This window comes from Tachysurus vachellii, chromosome 11 (assembly GCF_030014155.1).
Source record: "Tachysurus vachellii isolate PV-2020 chromosome 11, HZAU_Pvac_v1, whole genome shotgun sequence".
NCBI lineage: Eukaryota > Metazoa > Chordata > Actinopteri > Siluriformes > Bagridae > Tachysurus > Tachysurus vachellii.
The window spans coordinates 17,680,276-17,700,615 of record NC_083470.1 but is presented as its reverse complement, the minus strand read 5'-3'; the positions used below and the strand labels follow the sequence as shown (position 1 = coordinate 17,700,615).

At 37.2% G+C, this 20,340-nt stretch overlaps 1 protein-coding gene across 2 annotated transcripts in view; it reads right to left on the bottom strand.

The window, feature by feature from the left end:
• Positions 1-2,555: 2,555 nt before the first annotated feature.
• The window catches only part of ralgps1 (Ral GEF with PH domain and SH3 binding motif 1), a 97,269-nt gene continuing 79,484 nt past the window's right edge, over positions 2,556-20,340 (bottom strand). The window contains exons 10-20 of one of the 2 annotated variants that reach the window (XM_060880680.1): positions 19,658-19,751; positions 17,629-17,696; positions 15,066-15,192; positions 14,461-14,615; positions 12,729-12,777; positions 12,556-12,636; positions 11,949-12,054; positions 11,662-11,754; positions 5,469-5,574; positions 5,135-5,226; positions 2,556-4,883 (exon numbers count right to left, since the gene is read on the bottom strand). In XM_060880680.1, coding sequence (XP_060736663.1) covers positions 4,854-4,883; positions 5,135-5,226; positions 5,469-5,574; positions 11,662-11,754; positions 11,949-12,054; positions 12,556-12,636; positions 12,729-12,777; positions 14,461-14,615; positions 15,066-15,192; positions 17,629-17,696; positions 19,658-19,751 — 1,001 coding nt within the window. In that variant the 3' untranslated portion in view covers positions 2,556-4,853. Of the gene's footprint in view, positions 4,884-5,134; positions 5,239-5,466; positions 5,575-11,661; positions 11,755-11,948; positions 12,055-12,555; positions 12,637-12,728; positions 12,778-14,460; positions 14,616-15,065; positions 15,193-17,628; positions 17,697-19,657; positions 19,752-20,340 lie in introns of both variants that reach the window. The other variant, XR_009649159.1, reaches the window with a different exon arrangement.

Genomic DNA, 20,340 nt, shown 5'->3' with positions numbered 1-20,340 from the left:
TGATGAGGATTGCAATAGGTCTCATCCCTGGTGGCGCAGTTCAAAGTGTACCATTGCGACACATGTGCACTCACACCTGTACTTTTACCATGCATTTCCCATGCCATTACACCCTCAGTTAGGTTCTTACTAGAGTCTGATCACTAGAGATCATACTAGAGAGCTTCTCTCTGTCTCCCTTTTGTCCAAAACAGAAAACACATTAACAAATCCGAAAATATTAACAAATCCGAAAACACAGTAACAAATCCGAAAACAAATTAACAAATCCGAAAACGCATTAACAAATCCGAAAACAAATTAACAAAACCGAAAACACATTAACAAATCTGAAAACAAATTAACAAATCCCAAAACAAATTAACAAATCCGAAAACACATTAACAAGTCAGACAACCCGGAAGAGGTTGGTATAGTTTGTGAATGGAAACTTACCGATCATCGGACGAGACACCTTTCATTCACCTGTATATCTTTAATGACAGGTGTCTTGTCCAATGATCAGTAAGTTTCCATTCACAAACTATACCTACCGCTTCCGGGTTGTCTGAATCGGTGCATGAAACACATTAACAAATCAGATAACACATTAACAAATCAGAAAACACATGAACTAATCAGAAAACACATTAACAAATCAGAAAACACAACGACATTTCAGACAACCCGGAAGCGGTTGGTATAGTTTGTGATTGGACAAGACACCTGTCACTCAAGGTATACATGAAGTTCAACAGTCTGCCGCAGGGAAAAGTTGGAATGGATGGATTACTGTGGATTAATTCTGTTATTTTCTTATATTTAAATGAAGAACTTTACACATTACACATAAGATTCCATACCTGTATATCTTGAGTGACAGGTGTCTTGTCCAATGATCGGTAAGTTTCCATTCAAAAACGATACACTACCGTTTCTGGGTTGTCTGACTTATCGTTGTGTTTTTGGATTTGTTAATGTGTTTTCGGATTTGTTAATGTGTATTCTGATTTGTTAATGTGTTTTCGGATTTGTTAATGTGTATTCTGATTTGTTAATTTGTTTTTGGATTTGTTAATGTGTTTTCTGATTTGTTAATTTGTTTTGGGATTTGTTAATTTGTTTTGGGATTTGTTAATTTGTTTTGGGATTTGTTAATGTGTTTTCGGATTTGTTAATGTGTTTTCGGATTTGTTAATTTGTTTTCAGATTTGTTAATGTGTTTTGCACTTCTCGGCCACCGTACATAGCAGGTCTACTTTGCATTTCTTTTCATTAATGTATATTTCGTGAATCCTGGACATAATTGTTGATCTTGATGGTGGCTCGAACGATGGGTCAGGCCCTGGTCAGCAACGAGTTTGAGTGGACGGTAATCCATTTTGCTATGGAAGTAGTAAGCCTGGCTGACATTTGTCTACTCACACGCCATATAGACTGATCCAGTGTGGGTTTTTGCACACTACTTGTCAGTTTGCTAGTAGAACCTGTGATGTTTTGCGTTTAAATGAAATTTTACTCGATGAGCTTTAATGGTAGGCCAGTTCATCGTTACAATGTATGCATATCATCTGCGTGACTCAAATTACATTAATGATGCACCTTTGTGTCTTTCAGTAATTTGTTTGCGCTATTTCCGTTAAATTACATGATAAGGGCTTTGTATTAATCATATGCATTATTGTGTTAAAGTTGACAGCCCTAATATGTATATACACACACAATTACCTCTTGCAGGGTTAGAGTGGTACTTGAGTGCACAATGCCATGACAGCCTCTTCCATTTTAATGCTGATGGAGCCCCATAAGGCCACTAATTGACACTTAATCTGACACAAGACTGATGCCTCTGACTGACAAGCACACACACTATATGACCAAAAGTATGTGCACCTAACCAGCACCGCATTTGTGGGTCTTCCCTGAACATTTGAAACCTAATTGTTTGTAATACCTTTGTATGCTGCAGCATAATTTAGTTGTCCTAAGACAAGAACAGGTATTGTTCAAAATTCATGTATAACATGTAAGTCTGCTATTAATCAATGGTGTCATCAGTGGAATTTCATGCCTCATCACTTTTGTTGGTGCCCACACATGGTTGTTTGTCAGAAGGTGTGAAGTGAAGACATAAGTGCACCAAAAAACTGTTGGTTGTTCTGTACTTCTGTGATTAACCAATGGACAAGAGACCAAAATAACAAGGAAATGCCTCGTAAACATTTCTGCCTTCAGTGCAATACTGTACTGTACTGTATTGTTGTCACACTGTGTAGCATGCCGGGTCAGGTATCGGTCTTGATTTGGTGTTTTGACCTGTTGTCTGCTTCCACCATGCCTTCTACTCACACTACCAGACCTTCTGAACCTGTTCCCACTGCATCTGCATGCCTCCTTGCAGCATCCCAATGGCTCTGTTGAGGTCAGAATCCTGCAATCTCACTAAATGTGACATTTTCTGACTTCAAGTGAAGCTTTCAGAGCCTTAAATGCTGACCAGTTCCCAAGTACGGACAACTGTGACAGGTCAATTGGTACGTACTGTAATCACAAACAATCATGTCTGGAGACCATCAAAAGCCATAAAGGGTGACACTTTATTCATGACAACATTGATCAATAACAGAGTCACACGTTAAGCATGAATTGTCAAAGAAACACAAATTTTGGTTTCAGGACAACATTGATGAAATTCTTGATCCATTTCAAATGTTGCCTAGTGTATATTAAATACACTTCTATTATGAATGTACCCATCATTGAATTAAAGTGTATTAAAACTAGTGAAACGTAATTGCAGTTAATTTTAAGATATTTAGTTGTCAGACAAATTTTCACTTGTAAGATGCTCAAATGTCTCAGACTCTGTAGAACAACATTTCCCCACACTGAGAATACTTAAATAAATGCTACTGTTTAAGAGTGTTTCTTTGTGTTTTAATAAAAGTTTTGTACCCTTAATGGTGTAATATATATTAGCATATTTAGAGATATGAACTCCAAAACACATGGATAATGCAGAATATGTTCATAACATAAATGTTCACAACAAAAGAATTATGTATAAAGCATTCAAGTGATAGAAGAAGAAAAAGGAGTAGAAGAGGAATGATAAGAATAAAAATAAGAAATGCCAATCACAGGTATAATCTCAATTTACAGTACAAGGATACACTAATGTCACATACACTGTACAGAGAAAAACTAACCAACAGGCACATTTTCTGGTGTTAGAATCCTTGCCAGTTCTAGAAAATAAACCTTTCCCTATATTCTCTTTCAGGTACAGTATGTGGCCTACAGGTGTAACAATTAAGAAAAGTGCTACATAAAAAGGAGAATAGCAGGAGGTAGCAAACACAATTACTTATTCAGCAGTAATGCTAGATAACATACTGCAACCATACTTAGGGAAAGTTTTTTCATGTCTTAATAAATTTACAGTATAAAATGAAATTCCAAAAGCTCTCAGTACTTCACGGTTATCACACTGTTGAGGAATAAGAGAAATAAGACATGCACGTGAACAAAAAAAATCACCAACTATGATTATAATGTTTGGTGTAGTAAACTTATAAAAAAAAACTGAAAGGGAAATAAACCCAGAACCAAGGCTTTTGAGTGTCAGATACTGCTACTAATAAACGGGGCAAAATATGCTGACATACACTGAAATGACATTAACAACCTAATCAGAATTTGATCGGAACACACACACACACAAAAGTCAAACATATTTACAAACGTGTTCCATTACTAGGAACTAGATTATATTATTCAGTTGAGACCATAAAATGATGATTGACCCATTGGCACCTCTGTTAGAGAAACAATGGTGAAAAACAGCTTCAAGTTTATTAGTATATTTCATCTATGTCTCTGGAGGGCATTTTGAGGGCTTTCAGTTGGGTGCATAAAGACCTAACTGAAAACAGAAATTCTGTCATTGTTCTGTGGAGGAATGCTCATACTTCTGCAACACTTCACATTTTCCAGGCCTTTTCACTTAGTTCAGAAATTCAACAAAGTCAATACAATTTATAATACAAACTTTTTGGCACTTGTTCACATGAAAACATAAATAAAACAGTATTAGACTGTACACAAAATGTTTGACATCGTTCACACAGAGTAGTACGAATGTACAATATTTAACAAGGGTATATGTACAATATTGAACTAATGTGACAATATATGCCACCCCTTTATTGTGGTTTACATATTTCACAATGAAGAATAGTTTTACCAATGATCATTTTACAGGCAGGATACAAGCACTGCCTTCTAATTTTTTAAACAAATCTGGTCAATTTCTTCTTGCCCCTCAAATGCCAGTTTTAAAACTAACCTATTTTTTTTGGGGAAAAAAACAGAATTTCTTTCAGGTGTCACTGTAGTGCTCCAAAAAAATGGAAATACACGACAATATTTAGGGTATAAACTTTAGCCTACTTCATAGTCTGAGTGCAAACTTGATTTACTAGAGATTCCAATAAAGATAAAGATTCCAATGGACTTGAAATGACAAAAAAAACAATATTTCAATATATATAGTTTCCTTCCTATAATCGTTAAACAAGATTTGCTCCATGAGCTGCAGTGTTGCTCTCAGAATATGATATTTTTGGTATCATTATCTTCGCTTCAATTGTTTTGTTCTTCTTCAGCAATTTTTCTTTAAGACAGTCCTAAATTGCACAAAACCCACAAGATAAAAGTCTACATATACTGCACCCTGATCAACAGGGCTATTTTATGAACACAAGACAAAACATGATCATCATAACACCACAGAGCTTTAACCTTTACTTCATGTTAATTTCTTTTTGAACTTTCTTGTTACTGGCCCACTTTTGTCCTTCACAAGATGGCAGCTATTCAAAAGACATTAAATTGGCTGGTATCTGCAAGAGACAAGATGATATTTGTGATTTATGTTTGCATTATTTGTATTCAGTGTTGCAGTTTTAAATTTAATTGAAGCTGAGCTGAGTAAGAAAGCTGAAATAAGATTAACATCTCTTTGAACCCTTACCCTTAAGTCCCACTCATAGACTTAGTTTTAAATTAATTTAAAAATATGGCTAATTATGTGGGGTTTTATTCAACTATTTTATAATTGTTTCTATTGTTATAACAATGGTTCAAAATGTACCTGTGGCCTTATACACCGGCAGGCCTCAGCCAGGTGCTTATGCCAGATAATTGCAGAAAAACGAGAACCAGTCTGGAACTTGTAAACATTACCTATACACACACCCACACACATGCACACACAATGTCTAACATCATTTACATTTCCTGCATATATAATAAGCAGAAAAAAAACAGTTAAAAAAAGTTTGTCACCAATATTTTTGATCATAATGAATGATGAGTATGAATATAAGCCAAAATCTTAAAATGTCATAAATAGGACATGCATATAAAAGTCATTAAATCTTTAGGAAACTCCAAAGACCTAAATGATATTGCTTAGGCAGAATTACCTTTATCAGGATCATTGAGCTGAAAAATGTTTGGATGCTCAGGGTCATCAGGCAGCACCACTATCCAGCCTGTTAATGAAATCTTCTTACAAGGCCTGGATTTGTACTAGAATACATAGAGAGCAAGAAAGTTGAAATTCCAGAGCAGTGCCAGTGTTTCTCTTTTGCTGTGCTCTGATTATTTAAAGTACTATATTCCTCATTTTGGAGTGTGGAGATGCAATGCAATCTTGTTGCTAAAAGACCTGAGTAGGCTTGCTACCTGATACTTATATATAATCTGACATGAAGAATCTGTCTGTTCTTATTGATTAACTCTTACACTTTCAAATGGTGTAATTCTAGAATATCCTTATGATTTGCATACTTTCCTTATCCTTGCATGCTAATTGATGCTAAGCTCTGACCTTGCCTGCAATGACTGGACAAATACGCATATCTCTTAAAACTCAGTGGTTTTATACTAGAGAGACATTAAAAGCATACAAGACAACTTTGTTTTTTAGGCATGCAATCAAGAGATAATGGTTTACAATTACATTCAAACTGTTCCGTATAGAAAACTTTACACTAAGAAGATGACCCATTGATGACTAATTTGTTTGTATTTCACATTTCATGGAAGGAGTTGTTTTAGCTATAGAATGTTGTTTCCTGCTGCTCTACACTAACAGATGATTACAAAACTAATCTCAGGTTCAAATTAACTAGAGTACCAAACTTAACGGAAACAAGATTACCACGGACGCACAAAAATCAACAGCATGAAGGAATGATGAATTTTTTTTCAAAGACAAAATACTAGGCAAAACAAATTATTACAACAAAACAATTTTAAAACTAACTATGTAGAAAACAACACAAGTATTACAGTAGAGAGTTTTAACTATTTTACTCTCATCTAACAGACTGAATTAATTTAACTTATTTCTTCAGGATAATTGTGTACCTGATCTACACATTTCCTCCTTACTAAAAAATTTGACCTTGACTGTTGTCAGCTGTTTAACTATAAGGTCATACTGGCATACCAGTCTCCACTCAACACTAATGGATCTTCTTTGAAGATTGTCAAGAGCACCAAAGTCCTAAGGCTTCACCTGGTGGAAAATTTTACCCCTTCCCTTGTCATCAGCTCCATAGCCAACAAAGCCCAGCACCTCTCTTGTTTCTCTTGGGAAGGCTGAGAAAGTTTTTTTGGTTCATTGTCAATCTCCTGTTGTTTTTCACATCTGTTTGTTTTTCTGTTACCTTTGCCCTGTCACCTGTTTGTGTCATTAAATACTCTCCTGCATCCAACCGTGACAGTTATACCTCGCCACTCATGGATGCAGCAGGTGAATCCAGTTGTCATCAGGCCTTGGCTGCCCACGGACAGTTAGCTGACAATAACATTATTGTCATTATTGAGAGTGGAACCAGTCTCAAAACCAGTCACTGCCATGGCTCCATGCTACCCTGCCAGAACTCCACCCATGCTGATACAAAACAAATATTCAGGTGATCTTTCAAAATATGGAGGTCCACTTAGCAGCAGGCATGCCTTAGAACACTCATTGGATGGATAAGAGGTGGGTGAGTGGCTCCTGAATCTTGCCCAGGGGGTGCTCCAGTTATGCACCATGTGCTAACCAAGCTCACCTGTAGAGATTAACAACTCATCCTTGCCTTGCTCATTGGCATGACTACCTGAAAGGACCAGCTGCTAAAGGAAAGATCAGCACCATGTCTTTGAAACCCTGTGCCCATGTTCACCATCAACAGACGGCACATGAAATTGAGTTCTACCCAAATCATGGAAGTGGAGATGGAATCAAACAGCAAAAAAGCTTTTGCTTTTACTGTAGTGGAGCCATTCACTTTGTCAGAGACTGATCACTCCATCCAGGGTGAGTTGTCTCCAGCCTTTTTCATCAAAATAATATTTTTGTTTATTTATAGATGGAGATCCATCAGAGAGGGTGTCATTTTCCAATAGATCCATCCTCTGGTCCCCAGGCTTGGTGCACATCACCAGTAGCATATTCAGCTGATGGTCACCACCTCTGAAAAACACCCCTAGATCTCCCTGAGGTCAAACAGCATAATGCACTGTCATCCTGGTTGGCTTGTGCACTTATCCTCCTCCTGCCTCCACTAATGTATCCAATAGAACAAACTCATAATAGCCTCCACCTCTGTGAGGGGTCAAAGCACAGTGCTCACCCCTGTGTCCCAACTGTGTACAATGACCTCCTAGAGGTGTTTATATAGACCTAGAGGACTGTGCCATTGAGTTGCTACCAGGTGCTATGCCTCCTTCTAGGCATGTATAACCCCTTGTCTGTGGTTGAAACAAAGAGCTGTGGAAAAATATATTAAGGAGGCACTGCAGCATGTAAATCAAACCGTCGACCTCCCTGGCTTCAGCAAGATTTTTTCGCTCTAGCTAAAAAAGGGGTTAGCCTTTACCTTTGCATAGACAATCGGGACCAAACTAGTCTACTATGAAATACCAATACCCTCTACCACTCATCTTGGCAGCCCTGAAGCAGCAACGTCTGCATGATAATTATCTAAGCTAGACCTCCCCATATAACTATATCTGTGCTAGCTCCTTCATCATCAGTATGTCAAGAAAGAGTCAAGTGTGAGTTCCTCCAGTGAACAATCGCATTATTGGGTACATCATTTCCACCTAGGGGTAAGCCATGGTCCAGACCAAAGTGACCAAAGTGTCAACAAAGAGGATGCTAGAAAACATACAATTATGTAATAGCAGCAGTTGGACGAACTATTGAAATGTGGTATTCAAAACAGCAATTGAATAAGTTCAAAAGACAGCATGTACAAAGATAGCAAAATCATCTTCTGTGTGTGGGTGTGTGCGTGTGTGTGTTTGTGTTCGGTACAGTTCAGTTCTGGTAGTTAAGGAGTCTGATGGCTTGTGGGAAGAAACTGTTGCACAGTCTGGTTGTAAGGGCCTGAATGCTTTGCTACCTTTTTCCAGATGGCAGGAGGGTGAAGAGTGTGTGTGGGGGTGTGTGGGTCATCCACAATGCTGTTGGCTTTGCGGATGCAGCGCATGGTGTAAGTGTCCATGAAAGAAGGAAGAAAAGAAGAGAAGAGAAGACAGCTGTCCTCATTATCTGCTGCAGGGTAATGCATTCTGAGACAGTGCAGTTCCCAAAGCAGACAGTGATGCAGCTGTTCAGGATGCTCCCACTCGTCACTCTGTAAAACATGTTCAGGATGGATGGAGGGATATGTGCTTTCCTTAGACTTCATAGAGAGTAGAGATGCTGCTGGGCTTTCTTGGTGATGGAGCTGGTGTTGATTGACCAGGTGAAGTTCTCCACCAGATGAATACCAAGGAATTTGGTGCTCTTGATGATCTCCACAGAGGATTCATCAAGAGCACCATGTTCAGAGAAGAGTGGTCACTCTGTGCTCTCCTGAAGTCAACAACTCTCAACCATATCTTTAGTTTTATCATTGTTCAGAGGCAGGTTGTTTGCTCAACACCAAGGATGATGTGATTCGAGCTGTGCATTGCTAAACAGTCGTGAGTCATCAGAGTGAACAGCAGTGGATTAAGCACACAGCCCGGTGCTTAGTGTGCTGGTGCGGAGGATGCTGTTCCCGATCCAGAGGGATGTGTTCAGGCCCAGCAGGCCAGATGGAAGCTCGTGGCAACGGCATCATCCATGAAGAGGTTTGGATGATATGCAAACTTCAGGGGATCCAGTGAAGGTTGTAACTGGGTCTTAATGTACCTCAATGCAAGCATCCCAAAGCACTTCCATCATGACTGTGTGAGTGTGACAAACAATAGTCATTGAGGCAGGACACTGAAGACTTTTTTGGCATGGTAGTGGATGTCTTAAGGCACGTAGGAACACTGGGGCTGCTCAGGGAAATGTTGAAGATGTCAGAGAAGACCTCTCCTACCTGTTCTGCACAATCCTTGAGAACTTTGCCAGGAATTTTGTCTGGTCCTGCAGACGTTCGTGGGTTAACCCTGCTTAGACAACTCCTCACATCGGCCGTGGTCAGAGTACCTGGTCTTTGGGGGGAAAGATGGTTTTCCTTGCCACTATGTGGTTCTGCACCTCAAACTGAGCGTAGAAGTCATTCAGCACATTTGGGACTTAGGCATCACTGTGACAGGAAGGTAAAGCTGTCTTGTAGTTCATGATCACCTGGATACCCTGCCACATGCGCTGGCTGCATCCCTAAACATGTTCTAGTCAGTGCACTCAAAATAGTCCCAAAGAGCAGAGGTGGTTCCTGCTGGCCAGGTTTTCACCTGCTTCAGAACTGGTTTAGAGTGGTCTGTATAATGGAATTAGCATAACAGAGATGTGGTCTTACTAGCTGAGATGTGATTGTGACTCTGCACAGTATGCACAGGGGATGTTTGTGTAAAGTTCCAGAGTGTTCACCCTTCTTATTACAATAATAAACAATCCACCATGGTGAGCATTTTGCAGATCACTAATATGACCCATAGTGCCTCCTTATCATTAACTCGGGGGGGATGTACACTCTGAAATGAAAACAGTGGTGAATACCCTTTGTAAATATAATGACATGCATCTAGAAGTCACAAACTCCACTAGCGATGAGCAGTAACTAGAAACAAGAGTTCTTTTACCATTCAGGATTGATGTAAACTCATTCCACCACCGTGACACTGACCACAGAGCTACATTTCTGTCAGCAAGTAATGAGGTGAACCCATCTAGCTGAATAGCCAGTGGATGTCCATGACTCCGTTGCTTAGCCATGTCTCTGTGAAAACAAAGATGTCTAAACATCAGTCTCTAAACAGTCACCAAACTCTTCCTGCGTGGTCCGTTGTAGTTGGCTGTAGTCCAGTTTATTGTCCATGGAGCAAGGATTAGTGAGTATAATGGACAGGAGAGCTGGCCGGCTAGTGTTTGTTTTTAGCCTAGCATGGACACCAGCATACTTGCCATGCTTCAGCTTCCTTGAGCACCCCTTCTGGCATCCCCTCTCCCAGTCACCAGCATCGGGAGGTGCCATGTAGTGAAGGCCTGGTCTCTGCAGCAAGCCAAGATCACAAAGATTCTCCAGCATATCATCATGCAGGTTTTGTTGTATGATTACTGTACAGTAACAGCATCTAACAGTCATATACATGAACACTGCAGTCTCTGGTGTCCATGTACAATGAATAGTCAGGCTGAAAACATAAATAGCTCTATTTTGGATCCAAAGTGGCTGCTGCGTGCTACTGGTAAGCCGCCATCCTAGCTGTGGCATTTCCTGGGGTTTGCCAACTTCCAAGGTGCTTTATCAGTAGGATTCAACTCCATTGACCTTCTGCTCACCATTGACCTTTTGTTACAAAGTAACCCCAAGTGTTAAGCATAGAATTCAAAATTCATTCCTGAAGTCATAATAAGCAACAGTAGGCTGCAATTTACATGTAAGGTACAGTATGAGATTGCTTCATAGAAATAAAAACCTAGAGATCAGATGCTTTCTACAAATATTCGGAGCCTCTGTCAGATGGTGGTCCCCTGTCCACCAACCATTAAACCACCGCTCCTCCTCCTCTCCTTGAGCCAACTCACCTATCAGGTCAAAAACACCTCCTCACCTAATGACATTAAGGTGGCCTACTAAAGTACCTCACTGATTACGAGGGGCGATAGCCATGATGAGCAATGTTGGGTGCCCACACATCTCTTAACCCCAAAATATGCAGAGAATTTCAAGAGGGAGGCTCAGGAAGGTTCTCTTGGCTCTGTGTAGTGTTATTTTACTTTACTTGTTTAACATTATTCAATGACATTCCCAACTATTTTGTTTAATGAGGCTAAACATTTTCCACAATGTTATTCAAGTGCTTCCTATGACAGGCATCAGTCGGATTTAGCGCTTGCTTTATTTCTACCTAAATTTATGATGATAATATTAATGTCACTGGAAAACAGAGTGAGAGAAAAAACCTTCGATTCATTATCACTTGAAATGTTATCTCCAACTAAATGCCTTGTGACTGCACTAGCAATGTACTCATGTAACTGCAAATTATTCACAGGAATATTCTATTCTATACTATTCAGGCATCTACTAAAATTCTAGAAAATTTCTCAGGGCTTTGAACATATTTCAATAAACAGCCATTTCTTGTCTTTCAAGTTGGTTTACTTGAAAAACAGACAAATATGGGACTACTTACATGTCTCCTTTCATTTGCTCTTAAAGCTTTTGAGCCAAAATATATTAGAGTTGAACCGGAAAGAACAATCCAGTATCGTTTCCATGATGACAACTGGTACAAAAAATAGTAAAAGAATAAAAAGTGAATTACAAACGGTATCAAAACCTGGCAGATTTAATAAATGTTCAGAGGAATGACATGATCTATCACTTGGTGGTTTACACAACAGAATATTATTGAATACATTGGTACAGGCACAGTAGTATTTATCCTACTGGATTAAAGACATGTGATATTACACTCACTGTAGGTTTCTTGCCCTCTTTCATCACAGTTTTTCTCCGCAGAGGCCCTTCAATGGTGATACTGCTAAGTGAGCTGCACTCATAACTGGACACGGCTCCTGTGGCACTGGGCCAAGGAAACAACACAACTAAAATCTTTTAACCTTTTTGCACTAAAAATCTATGAATAGTTCCGTATTGTTTTGTAATAGGTCTCACACAAACATACATGCAGCAAAATGAAAATGCAGTAGAAATGTTTTGTTACTGCTATAGATTTGCTATAGAGTTTTTAGCAGTTTTTAGTTAATTTTATCTGGGACCTTTTTAAGAAAATGGTTATTCCTTATACCTATCATAAATTTGAAACAGGAAAGTTATAAAGAGCACATCTTCGTCATTTCAATGATTTACCCAGTTACACACTTGTAAAGACAAACATTTGAAACCCTTTCTTATACTTTGCAGGGTGTGACTTAATCTCCCTGATCTGCAGAAAACAAACAGCAACTAATTTTACTAAATAAAACCCTGCATGGACATGAACAGAGGCAGTTCACACCAGACATAATATCATCATATTTTGTTCCGTTATCAAGGCTATCAAAGTCATATAGAGTATATTTACCTGTAAACGTAGCTTCTGCTTCTAGGGGAGTTACGGACTGGAACCCTCCAATTTGGACCAAGTGTAGCATACATACGACCCCTAAAATCATACAGTTCACATCATTTTAATTAAATGAAAAGACGCATTTTGCAGAGCGACTGAGTACTTAACAAAAAAATAAAGCACCTCACCTTTCAGCAGTAGACGAAAATTCTTCACTGAAGAAGCTTTCTCTACTACCTGCACAAAAAAAAATAAAAAATAATATTATATATATATATATATATATATATATATATATATATATATATATATATATATATATATATATATATGTGTGTGTGTGTGTGTGTGTGTGCGTGTGCAACCACAAACTAGATTGGCTCTAAACTGGCTCTAGATTTACAAGTGGGGAAAAAAACACACTGCCAACAAAACCTGTAGCTGATTTTCTTATGCTTATGTAATATGCAATGACAACAAATAAATGCCCATGGCAAGTTTGCATGAAGTGGATGAAATTAAATGATGGATGAAAATTTAGAATATATATATATATATATATATATATATATATATATATATATATATATATATATATATATATATATATATATATATATCCATCCAACAATCCTGCTGTAATATTCTATTAATTTAGATAGATTCAAAGAAAGGAAGATTCAATAAATTATTATGCAAAAAGAAAAGCTGTCATTAGTCAAATTCTCCAAGTGACTGACTGCTTCTGCTCTTCAGAACTGCCTGACCCACCCTGAAGCCCTACGTCCAATTGGAGTCTCATCATAATGGGGTTCTCACTGCTGCTGCGCATGACCCCACGTCAATTACCTGGAGATACAGTATATGGGACTGCTGTGGACCACTTGGTGGTGGCTTTGAACTGCTGATTTGTGCTTGGGTCCCCATCATTAAACATTTGATATTTGTAGATTTATAAATCACAATGATGGCCATTAAATATTACTCAAAATCTCCTGGTTACACCATTCCACTTGACTACATAAAGTTGTAGAAAGGACAGAATTTTCAAAATCACACTCTCCAGTGTAACTCATGCGACAATAAAACTCCCTTTTGAATTTGGTTTCTGCCTCATATAGTCTCATAGAATATTTGTTTGCCACTGTTGCCTCTCGCTTGCTCAATAGGAATACATCTAAATTTAAATTCTAAATCTTTTATGTATTTCTTCAAAGCTGCTTTGAGACAATGTCAATTGTTATACACATAAAATTAAATTGAATCAAAAGACATTGTATTTCTGTTTTATAAATAATGTGTGTCTGAGCAGGTACTTATCTTTTGCTGCACTGTATCACTGTATTAGAGAGGTTTTTGAGAATAAAACTTTATTGTGCAGATCACTACATCTATCAGAGTTACTGACTAACCAGTTGAACCTGTAAACCTTTGAGCATATTTTGGTTTTCCTCTACAAAAGGACAGCTAATGTAAGCTGGCTAGCTCATTCTGAGAGCTGAGTGTGTCCTAAAAGTGCAGTGACCTGTTAGGCTGGTGTTGGTGCTAAATTTAGCTAGCTAGCTAAAAGACAACACAGAGAACAGAAGTCACATGTTCTGTAGCTTTCAGTGCCTGTACTGTTTTATTTGTGTATTTTGTGATCTGATCTTGTATTTTGTTCTTCAGTCTGATTTGTGCACTCTGTACTGACTTTCAGCCACCTAGCTAATGTTACCCTGACTGCTCATTGGCATTGACTGTGACGATGATAAGTAAGATATTTGAACTAAGGTGTAATCTATGCATCCCAGAACACTAATATTTGTAATGTTGAAGAGGTGTTTTTTATTCCCTGACTTGAAGAAATGCACAGCAAATCTAATAAAGTAGACTCTGGAGTCAAAGGTGTGAAGAAAATCAGTGTGTAAAGAAAAGGACCTAATGAGATGCCGTTGGTGAAGACAGAGTCGTGTGTGTGATTCCTGACGGGGCTGTGTGACTCTAAAAAGCTGTCGTCCAGTAGATGACGAGCCTTTTCCTTCACAGAAAAAGTGGCACTCTTACTCTCTGCTACTCCAAACTGGCACATCATGCTAAACAAAGAGAAAAGAGAGAGAGAGAGATAAAAACTAAATCTTGTTTTCTTTTTGTAAACACTGATAACATTCCATGCTGGCAAAAAAGCATACCAAGAGATCAACTAGCTTTATATACAACCCATGTTTTAGGTTTAAAGAGTTTAATACTACCTGTGACACTATCATGAACAAAGAATTTACAGAAACTGAAGACGTTTTCCTAAGAAATGTGTAAAACATGAACACATAAGAAAATAAAAACACTTATGTACAATGATCACAAAAGGCTGCAAGCTGTCAATGATGCTCTAAGGGGCAGTATATGATAATAAGATGCAAGGGTGAGATTTTAATGAGCAGAACTACATAGTGATAAGTTTTGACTTATTTGTATCAACAGAAATAGTGTGCACAAACTTAAAATTGTATCTCATGCTAACTTTAATTGTAGTGTAGGTTACCCACTTATTTCCCAGGCTGTGGCTCTTTCTGTGTCGGGCTGGTGGGGGTGTAGGCAGATGGGATACAACTGAGGTATCAGGACATGTTGGCCTCCGGTTATACTTTGCAGAGAATGACTCTTCTGATGGTCCTGATGTGAACACACACAAACACAAAACTAATTACTGTCTTAATTATTGTGGATGCAGAAAAAAAAATACTATTTTCCCCCACCAGGTTTAGGAATCTTGATTTACTTTTTTGGGGAAACTACATATTAAAATCTATTCTGTTTGTTTTTTCATCACTTGAGTCCAATTGTTTGTTGGTTATTTACTTACTTTTACTTATATACAAATTACTTACATGTATTTTTGAACATCATATTTTTAATTGCTGATACAACTGTTTTGTACTGCTACAATCTGCCACTGTCATATGTTACGGCAAATAAGGATGCTTTGTAAAAGCATCCTTATTTTCAAAGAATTTACTGGTTGGTGCTATTTTATGTATCTGTCTTGTAGTGTATTGTACTGTGTGTCTGTCTGTAGCACCAGATTGTATGTAGCACCAACATCCTAAAAAACATTGTTTCATTTCATTATGTATTGCATCAGCTATATATGGTCAAAATGACAATTAAAGCCTTTGGACATGAAATGACACCTTTATTTCACTTACTTAAAATGATTACTTATTTTTTACTTACCTAATTATTTTTACCATATTTAATTACATGCTTGCTTTTACCTTACTTGCCTCTTTTTTCGTATGGCTATCCTACTTACTTACATTTTCCTTATTTCATTTAGAATAACCTTCCACACATAAATATTGCAGTAACCTTTGGACTTTAGAATTCTGAAAATTACCCTTACTTACTAAACGGTCTTTTGCACTTTTTCATGCCAAACATGTGGTTTTAAGCCTCATTCTTGGACCTACACCTCATTTCCTGTTCAGAAAACATCAATTTCTTTCCTTTATAGCCATGTGTATACAATTAGGAATAGCCTAACTAAAAATATCTTCAATTATCTACTGCTGCACATTTATACTTACAGCATAGCCTGAGAACCAAAAATCTTCCCAATAAAACAAAATAAAATCAAGAACAATAACTTAATTGTAGAAAATGTAATTATCTACTGATAAAAGCTACATGTATTCCTTACAGTCATGTCTGGGGCTTTTTTCCACTTCACAATAAAACCAGAGTGATATTTGTGGTATTGAAGCAAGCAGGCATTTGCAGAAGTCCCAGACTCCCAGAGTCTCTTTAATTTTCCACTAACTGGAAACAGACTTTCCCTTCCAATTAGCACATGGTAGTCAGCACTAGTTCCGACCACAACCATCAGTGACTTCATTGTGAGCTAGAAAAAAGGTGCTACTGGCTTTACAGTGTCCTTGTAAAAGTGGGAGAAATGGTTGTATCTGTTTGCACAGCTTTTTGTATAATAAAATTAAATATTGTACGTATGTGCTCAATAGTTGTGTTCAAACAGAAAAGGCATCAAGACTGTAATAATAAAGATAGAGAAAAAGCCCCCAATGTTTAAGGTATTTCAAAAGGTTGCTTAATTTCTATCCTTTATTATATACCTATAATCTATATATAATAATTTATTTGTGTTATTTTTTATGAAATTACATTATGACTATGACTCTAAATAAATGGTAGGGTGGCACAGCAAGTGCCACTGTCTCCTCACAGCTCCAGGGTTTCCAGTTTGATCTCAGGTTATGGGCTTGTGTGGTTTTACATTTTTTTCCTTTTGTCTTTGTGGGTGTCCTCTACCATGTCCTTAAAACATGGCATCTATTTTAAATTTCCACTAGGTGTGAATAAGTGTTTGAATGTGTTTGTATGGTGCCCTGTGATGGAAAGGTGTACTATTCGGTGTCAATTCCTACCTTGTACATGGTGCTTCCAAGATAGGCTCTAGATTTACATTAACAATATTTAGCAATCTAGAGATACTTACTGTACAAAAGTGTCTAAGAGACTCTAATTTACATTATGTAAAAAAAAATTACATGATAAAAATCTGTGTATGGTTATAATTACATGTACTGTAACTGACAAGAATACAGCACCTACAGTATATATGGATCTTAGACTGGCAATCTATATTTGGTGCTATGCATAACCATAAGCCTAAGAAAAAACAATACCAAATGTCACATGATGTAAGGTTCACTGGCTACTATTAGGAAGAGGAAATATGACTTTTGCGAATCAGTTTAATCAGAGGGGAGCCTTTAAATCCCTGTCCAGCTGAGCATTCGCTCATAGAGCAACTGAGTGGAGGTTTCTGCTTTAAAAACCTGTACTCCTGGTGCATTAAGGTCTGGAATCTCTATTAAAGGAAATAATTCTTTCATAGTCTTTCCAGAAACCATCTGCAAATCCCTTCAACCCACGACGAGTTCCAGACACTGTCTAATCCACAGAAGATGCCATCTTTATCCAGAGGGAGGATGACTCCCATTATGTAAGACCATACATTCAAAGTGCATGATCATCTTCCAGATGAATACTGAGATCAAGGAAAATTACATTCAAAAAACAGGTTACTACCTCCAAGGTCTTCTTTAGAAGAGACAAGACGGGGTGAATTACTCCCAGGTTCAATCCTCAGGGACAACCTGCAGGGAATGAATGTTAATAGAAAAATGGAAAATAAACACAGACTAAAACATGTTCTGTCAAATCAACTGGTTATCTAAAAACCCAAATTATTACTCCCATTGTTGCCACTGCTGATTCATTCTCACAATTAACTCTATACAGTACTTTGTTTGATGTTGGTGACACAAAGGAGAAATGGAAACAAAGGGAAGAGGTGTATTTAGCTCATTATAGATAAAGTTACTGCTGTTAATGCACTTTTATCACTGAAAAATGGCTCGTGTCCATGTCATATTTGTACATACCAAAAAAGTTGCATATGTAATAATGTTTCGACAACTAAGTGGATGTCCGCCATCAAGTTTCCTCTATGACCATGACCTCATGCATGCAGCCTATAACAGGTACCAGCTATGCCACGTTCATCCTATAGCCATTTGCACCAACCCGAGTAACATTTTAATTTACATTTACATTAATTGTGACAGTCCTCTATTTTGTTGTAAATCTGTAGTTACATACTAAATTTACGTCTAATCTATGGCTACAAACTGATCATGTGTGTTTAACACATGCATCACACGTGGTATGCATAGCATATGTTAACATGTTAAATATGACATCAATAGGTCTCTCAAATTGAAAATGAGGCAGACTCTGGCTTCTTTTTTAAGAATAAAATAAGGTCAGGCTTTCTGGTCTGTGTATTATGATACCCAGTGTACCCACTGGTCTATAATTGAGATGGATTGCTTAATTACATGTGATGCCATAGTCACAGGTTGATGACTTTCATCTTTGTACTCAGCATGAAAATGAACACACAGGAAAACTCCATTACCACCTGGCAGACTGAAATTGGAAGTAGAACTGCATTTAATTTATTCTATTAATTCTATTATTCTATATTATAAGTTAATAAAATGTGAAACAACTGGCCAAGCAATTCTGGTTTAAAGAAACGTGACTCTGTGTATGATGCTATGGAGAAACCAGTGTGCAACCTTGCCATGTAAGCACGATTGAGGCCAGACGATGAAGTCATTCCTCCTTTCAAATGTTTAATCCTGTTACCCCCGTGTACAGCTGTGCTCTCCCCCTTCACTCTCAATTCTTTTTTTTGTCGGCACAACACGGCACGGCACATTTAATATTTAATATTAATCTGGTCAAGAGTAAATAATATCACTTTCTGTGTGATGAAAAAGTAAATCATGAAACTCAAATAAATACATCTTACCTTTACACATAAGCTACTATAAGCTACAACTATAAAAATCTGAAAATAACAGGGCTAAGCTGGAGTCTGGCAAATCCAAGCAAACAGAAATCTATGTTCAACACAAAAGTTCTATCACACTGAGGGATGCTGAAACTCCCTAAGCAAGAAAACTGCTCCAGGCAGACTGGATCACACAGTATGGCAACTCAGGATGAAAGAATGATTATTGTTTTGTACTTGGGAGAGAAAGGCTTGGAATCCACTACTGGCGATCAAGTCATCAACCCTGGCTGTGTGTTTCTTTATGGCAGTATGGAGGTTTAGTATAGTATTTGCTTAAAAAGTACAGCTGATAGTACAATAACTGTATGGGGGCAAACCGGGATTGTGTATTACAAACTATATAGCTGTGATTGATAGTATCATCTAATTCCCACAGCTTTCATTTATGAGTATAAGTGTCAACAAAGTCATTTCCGACCACAGAAAATTAAAAAAGAGAGTTACATTAATGTTTAAATGAAACATATAAATTAAAAGGTTTTAATAAACACATCATTTATGTTATCTTTTGATTACTGCATTTCAGCTATTCCTTTCTCAGAATTGTCCTTTAAAATAAGAAAATATATATATATATATATATATATATATATATATATATATATATATATATTTGTGTGTGTGTATATATGTATATGTATATATTTATGTATATTTCTCTCCACTGAAGACCAACCAACCAATCAAACATACGTGTAATTGTCATCCTCCACAAATTTTTGCAGTTCCTCAATGTAGTGCACTGACATCAGGTACTTCTGTACATGTGGTAATGTCAGCAAGTGATCTGCCAAAGAGAAAAAAAATCAGTATGTATGTTATTTAATGGTATTCAAATTATAATATATATTATATAATATATATAATATATATATTATTTTGGTACAGGTTACATATTGTACTGTTACTAGTTAAGGTAGTTAGATAAACTATTCAATTAATATTCTAGATAGGTAGTCAAATTGAACAGTTTTAAGTTAGAAATTATTTTATATGATTTCAGTTGAAATGTTGAATTACATCGTAGTTCAGAACCCCTGTATCTAATACATTTGCCACTAGAACTTTCTAGAAATGATCACTTTCAGAAAGCAGCCTGAATTATTTAATGTAGTACTGCCAGTTGGCATTAGTTAGGCTGTTTAATTTGGTAGTTTGACAATGAATGTATTATAATTGCTTGTGTCCCTATATTTCTTGGTTTCACAGCATTTTTCTTTTGTGATTCTGTTCATCATCAGACAGACAAAGAAACTGTATAGAACCTGCCTCCTAGGAGTGTTTAGACTCATATTTGTTGTAAGAAACCAAGATGGAATGTATAACAATTTAGAGCCAGAGGTATCAAATTCAAATGGATTCTGATGTAAAAGTTA